At 43.8% G+C, this 6,414-nt stretch overlaps 1 protein-coding gene across 15 annotated transcripts in view; it reads right to left on the minus strand.

Moving 5' to 3' along the window:
* Positions 1-2,609: 2,609 nt before the first annotated feature.
* Positions 2,610-6,414, minus strand: part of TARDBP (TAR DNA binding protein) — a 39,438-nt gene continuing 35,633 nt past the window's right edge. For 10 of the 15 annotated variants that reach the window (XR_014567018.1, XR_014567019.1, XR_014567020.1 and 7 more), the window contains 2 exons: positions 3,651-3,729; positions 2,610-2,993 (listed from right to left, as the gene is read on the minus strand). Coding sequence is in view for 4 of the 15 variants with exons in the window: in XM_083750277.1 (XP_083606403.1) it covers positions 2,828-2,993; positions 3,651-3,729 (245 nt within the window). In the remaining 11 variants the exon portion in view is untranslated. Of the gene's footprint in view, positions 2,994-3,621; positions 3,730-6,414 lie in introns of those variants that run through there. The other 5 variants (XR_014567026.1, XR_014567027.1, XM_083750271.1 and 2 more) reach the window with 1 other exon arrangement.

Raw genomic sequence — 6,414 nt, forward strand, 5'->3', positions numbered from 1 at the left:
GCAACACAGAATCCCCATTAGCTACGAAGTTGAAGCCCATCTTTTTCCTCCTGCCTGTGACACTTCATTTTCATCACATTATCTATTTTCCCCAGGAAAACTTCTGCCTCGAAGGTGCGAAATTGCAATTATACACTTCAGAAGTTGTTTTGAGGAGCAGCAAAGTGTGTGTGTTGGGCGGGGTGGGGGGAACGATGGCTCTCAGATCTTTCAGATTCCATTACGGTCCTTCTGTGAAAACACATCGACTCCCATTAGAGGGATGCCACTCACCCACAGAACCTCCATTTCAAGGCTGAGAAAAGTGATTAAGAAAAGTTGAAAGAAACAGCCTCTCTCTCAGCCAGTCTGGATCTCCTTGACCTGCCAAACGAAGGTGGTGAGTGGTAGGGTAGTGGAACTTTCAGAAGCGCAGAGTCCCTTGATGATGATTTTATTATTTATATGCCGCCCATCTGACTGGATTGCCACAGCCACACACCCTCGCAGGCGAAGGCAGGACCAGTCCTACCACTAGTGAGATGATTGCCTCAGGCGGCATATGCTGGGAGATGGTGGTGCTCCTCAACTCTTCCTTCTGAGCTCATTAACCATACCTTTCTGTTGGAAAAGAGAGCTGTGCCTTGCATATAGCCCTGCACATTCATGGATCTTGCATCTTGCCCTCCACCTCCACCTTGCTGATCTCCCTCAGGGGCAGTGCAGTGCCATGCTGCTAGTACTGAAGTAGGATACAGAACTATAGCTACAGGTGGGGGTGTCATTCTTTCCTTTGCCTCAGGCAGCAAAATGCATTGGGCTGGTCTTGACTGCACCCTTTCATAACTGCACCCCATTCTAAGATTATACAACCATCTGAAATTATACAATATTCTTAGAATTCTACAATAACTAGGGATGCATTGCAACAATCAAGCAGATCGCCATGTGTTGCCTTTCAGCTACAGCTTGTATTTTTCTGTGCACATGGGCAAATGATTCCGAGTGGCCCAATATCTTCTTCTGTTGTGAATTAACTTGTGTTTTCCATGAAATTCCATTGTGCATAGCAGAACTCACACATCATTTTCTTGAAACTGAAGGATCCTGTGTTTTCAGTGTCCTTAATTGCTTAGCGTTGGAGCAAAGCTTTGTTCTAACTCCTCCTCGGTCTTTTCTCTGCACACCTATTCCCCTCCCAGAGCTACAATTCCTAGAGTTCCCTGTGAAGAAGGTTCGATTCTTAAATCACTCTGGGGACTGTAGCTCTGGCAGGGGAATAGAGGCCTCCTAACAACCCTCAGAACCCTTAACAGACTACAGCTCCCAGAAATAGCAGGTGGAACAATGGAATGTATCTAATGCTAGCCTTGCTAAAGCAGAAGAAGAAGAAGAAGAAGAAGAAGAAGAAGAAGAAGAAGAAGAGGAGGAGGAGGAGGAGGAGGAGGAGGAAGAGGAGGAGGAAGAGGAGGAGTTTGGATTTGATATCCCGCTTTATCACTACCCAAAGGAGTCTCAAAGCAGCTAACATTCTCCTTTCCCTTCCTCCCCCACAACAAACATTCTGTGAGGTGAGTGGGGCTGAGAGACTTCAGAGAAGTGTGACTAGCCCAAGGTCACCCAGCAGCTGCATGTGGAGGAGCCGAGACACGAACCCGGTTCCCCAGATTACGAATCTACCGCTCTAAACCACTACACCACACTGGCTCTCCAAGCAGGCCCATCCAAGCTAATAGACATGGTTAATTTAGTTCAATTAATCTCAGTAGGTCTACTCAGAGAAGGACTTAGTTGGATACAACCAAGCGGGGGGCAGGCGGAAGGGAGGGAGGGAGGTATATGAAATCAGGCACAAGTGTTGGTCTGGATCCCACCCCCTTTGAAATTTTGCACTACATAGCCTGGCTTCTCGGGCGGTGATCTATAGAGTTTGTGTATGAAGTATTTATGTGACCATCAGACACTTGGCACTCCAAGGCACCTCTTCCACATGCTTCAATGTTACGACTTGCCATCAAAAGCATCCATCTGTTTAAAGCCTGGATGCCAAGTCTGGTGTGGGAGCCAAGTCAACAGATCAAATGCAAGTGTGATGTTTGCTCCTCCGCTCCGCTTTATGATGATTTAACGATTGGGATGAAAGCTTGCAGAGCTGGATTCTGACTTACAGTAGCAGATCATAAGAGTACAAGGCTTAATTTGAGTCCCCATGAACTCAGAACCCAAAGGAGAGAAAGGACAGGCTCAGTTTCCAGAGTCTGTCATGCTCTGCTATCTTGGTTGCGCCTAGAAAGGGCAGAGACTTCAGTAAAGAAATATAGAGGATTTAAACTGCATTGGGAGGGAGGGGTTAGAAACAGAATCAATAGCAAACCCCTACATCAATAACAACTCACAGTTTGGAAAATCTGGAGTAAAAATAATAAGTGATACGTTTCTGCAGTTTGTGCATTGGGAAGAAGCTGGTTGTCGATACCACTCAATGTACTTGTATACAGGACTTAACCCTAAAGCTAACAAGCTGTTAGAAACCTCATTAAGGAATAATACAATTACCAGGTTTCAATTACATCAAGTCAAACATTTTATAACAATACCCAGTATCATAAGCCAAGCCACTAGATGTCCTCTCAACTTGCAAGACATTTATTGCTCAGACCACAAAGAATGGAAAGTGTATAGTTTCAGCAATCTATAACATTTTGTTGGGTGAAAGTATAAGCATTCACAATGGATTTTAAGTCATCTGGGGACAGGACTTACAACTGAACACTGATGAAACTTTATAGAGGTGTAGAAGCGAAAAGGCGCCGTTTAAATCTGTCTCTGCCAGTTGAGAGAGAATGCTTTAAAAACAGTGTTCTTCTGGGACCTCATTCCCCACACTCTGAGCAGAATAAACAATATGCTTTTTTCCCCCAGCGTTGGAAAGAGGTGTGGGGAGCAAGGTGGGGAGTGAGGTACCTTTTTCCATATATAGTAGCCATACAATGGCATTCTTCCATTCCGGAATGCTGTATGTGAAGAAATCAACAAAATCGCCCGTCAGTCACTGCAGCTATATCCACAACTAGTTTTGCTTGTAATCTAAATCAGCAATACACAAAGACTTGGTAATCTGTCTGTTAACTGCTGTAAGACTTTTTATGGCCCCAAATGGGAAAGTCCTTGAACCGAACACACTATTCCCGGTCTCCTAACTTTGGAAATGTCATTATCTACATTGGACCTTCCATATTAGTTTCCTCTACCATCACCACCCCTCACTTTGTGTGCGGTTTGCATGTATGAGCAGAGACCAACTGTGAGCGATGATGGAATGCAAAAGAGACAAAGTTCCGCATTGCACTAGAGTGGTATAGTGCTTGCAATGTTGGGAGACTGTGGTTCTAAGTCCCCTACTCAGCCATGAAGCTCAATGGGTGACCTTAGCCCAGCCTCTGTCTGTCAACCTAAACTTACAGGGTTATTGTGAAGATAAAATGGGAAGAGGAAAAACATATATGCCTTTTTGAGCTCCTTGGAGGAAAAGTGGAATATAAATGCAAGCAATCAATAAAACAAAGCTGGTACCAAGAGGTATGGACATCAGCACTAACACATAAACCAAAAGCAATAATAAAATGAACAGAGGCAAGCATATTTCAGAAGACTTGTTATTGCTTTATTACTTGTGCAAATAGGGAAAAAAATAGTTGGCAGCCACTGGCAGCTCATGGACAACTTTGGCTGGGAGATCAGGGGCGGTTCCTGTAAAAACACAAAGAGATGCACATGAATTTCTAAACTGAACTTGTGACCCAACAAGGTCATGCCAATGTTACATTGTAAGTCCCTCCCTCATAATGTGTTGTTGTTGCTGTAAATGTTACAATTCAGATAAAAACATCCTCCTCTCCCCCCCCCCAAAAAAAGTTAACTATGTTCTGTAGTTAATGTAGACCCATTGAAATTAATGGGCATCACTATTAATTTCAATGTGTCTATCTGAGTAAAACTTGGATACAACCCAGTATCTGCCCCAAAACCCACAAGTGAAAACTGCATCCTTTTACAAAAATCTTGTATATAGGCTCTTTTAGCTCCCCCCCCCCCCAATCACTAGTTGCCTTTTTAAAGTAATGCAATGCTACAAACAGCAAAAGCAAATAAATGAATCATAACCCAATATAGCAAGACACGCAAAATAAAATTTAAAATGTGCTTAGAAATGTACACTTTGGGGGGGGGGAACATTTGAAACACTTTCTTTTTTAAGGAAATGTCTTTATTGCTTCAACAACAGAATAACTTAAAATGCCCACATATCTCAATGCAAATGTTTCAAATTCACAGATGATTGTACTGTCAAGGGCCAATGGGAGTTGTAGTTCAGAACATCTGGAGGGCACTGGGTTGCAAACGGTTGCTTTAGGCATGAAAATTATCTGGAAACTTATTCCTCTGTATGCTTGGAACGGAATCTTCTGCTTATCATCGGCATCATTATTAGCGATCAGTTCTCAAATATTTTCCCTCTGGTGAAAAATATCAACTTGCTTCTCCGAGCTGAAGGGCAGAGGAGGCTGGCACAAATCTGCAGGTGACAGGCAGTGTTTGCTGCCTCACAAAACAGACACCTCAGATAACAAGGGCTGACTGTGATAAGCTGGAAGTGTAATTACAGGATATCTCGGTGCAATTCATCTCTGGAGCAAGGCGGTAGCTGTCACTGTAAGTCAGAATCTCTCTCCATCGGACCTTCTGAGCATGTGGGCGTAGAGAGGAAACAGGCGATAATGCGCAGGAGATTATGTTCAAGTAATTAGAAATGTGGCCTCTGTAAATAAGAAGGGGTGTGGGCGCAGTGGCAGAGCACCTGCTTTGCATGCAGAAGGTCCCAGGTTCAATCCACAGCATATCCAAGTAGGAGTGGGGAAGTCTCCTGCCTTAAACCCTGGAGAACCATTGCTACAAGTCAGGAAAGGCAATACGGAGCTAGACGGATCTACTCAATGCATGGCGTCTCAGGGGAAGGATCATAGGTGTCCTGCAGATCACACTTTGCACACAAAAGGTCTGCGGTTCGATCACCAGCATCTCCATGTAATGGAGCCACTGGCAGTCATTGCAGGCAATGCTGAGCTAAATGGATCAATAGTCTGACTTGGTATAAGACAGATTCCAGTGTTTATTGGATGTATCCACAGCTCACTGGAAGAGCATCTCCATTGCAGGCAGAAGGCCCCAGATTCAACCTCCAGCATCTCCAAACCAGGTGGGTAAAGAAGCCTACCTGAAACCTTGGGCAGCTGCTTTCAGTTAGTTTATATCAGCTTTGCCTAACCTGGTGCTCTTGAGGTTGGACTACAACTCCCATCATCCTTGACTATTGGCCACAGTGGCTGGGGATGATGGGAGTTGTAGTACATCAACATCTGGAATGTACCAAGCTGGAGAGGACTGCCACAGGGATGTGGAGCCTCTGACATGCAAGAGAAATAGACTAACATACCCATCCCTACTGGGTATAAGGCAGAACTAATATTTTCACTTTACTTTTTCTTTTGTAGGTATGTACGCATATAAACATGTAATTATGCTTAATTTCCAGCTAGATTTGTGATCAATGGTGAATAAAGTAGTTAGTCAGTACATTGCATTACATGTAAAAAGGAATTGTTAATATTTACACTGTCTACTCAATTTTCAAAACTCAGATCATAGCTATACATTGCCAGTATCACTGCATAGTTCCTTTATTAATTCTAGCTTAATACCAACTGATAGCACCAAATACTACCACGTACACTACAAGCATAATGTAGTAAAGTGTCATATAGGCCAATATTATAAATGCAATCTTATACAACCCATTAATACTGTTTTAGTTAGATTGAAGAAAATTTGGCAGTTAATATCTATTCCATATCTGATGGTCAAAAAGTTTATAAATCAGACCCAATCACCCTTAAAGTATTGGGAAGGGGGCTCCCTGCCACCTTGTAACTGAATGCGCTCTGTATCTTTTGCCATGAATTGGGGGAACCTTTTTTTCAGGCTGAGGGCCACATTCTGTTCTGGGCAATGCTCTGGGGGGGACCACATGTCAGTGGTGGGTGGGGCTAGAGACAAAAGGAGGTGGAGCAACAAATGTAAATGTTACCTTCATACAACAGGCTAGTCCCTATACACACATGCACACAAATCCCCCTCCAAGCAATCAGGAGGCATTATCAAAGTTCAGGGACACATTTCCACCCATGGAGGGTGTGAAGCTGAGGCAGTGAGGAGCATGGCCTGAGGTTAATTTTCAGGCAGGTTTGCCCTGTGTAGGAGAAATTAGCCATGGTTTGCCTCCAATATTGGGTCTTACGCAGAGCAGGCCAGTTGAAAGTAATGGGCATGACTTAGTTCCGTTCATATCAAAGGATCTGCTCTGAACCGGTGTGGTGT

The sequence above is a fragment of the Podarcis gaigeae genome (assembly GCF_964106915.1).
Source record: "Podarcis gaigeae genome assembly, chromosome: 8".
NCBI lineage: Eukaryota > Metazoa > Chordata > Lepidosauria > Squamata > Lacertidae > Podarcis > Podarcis gaigeae.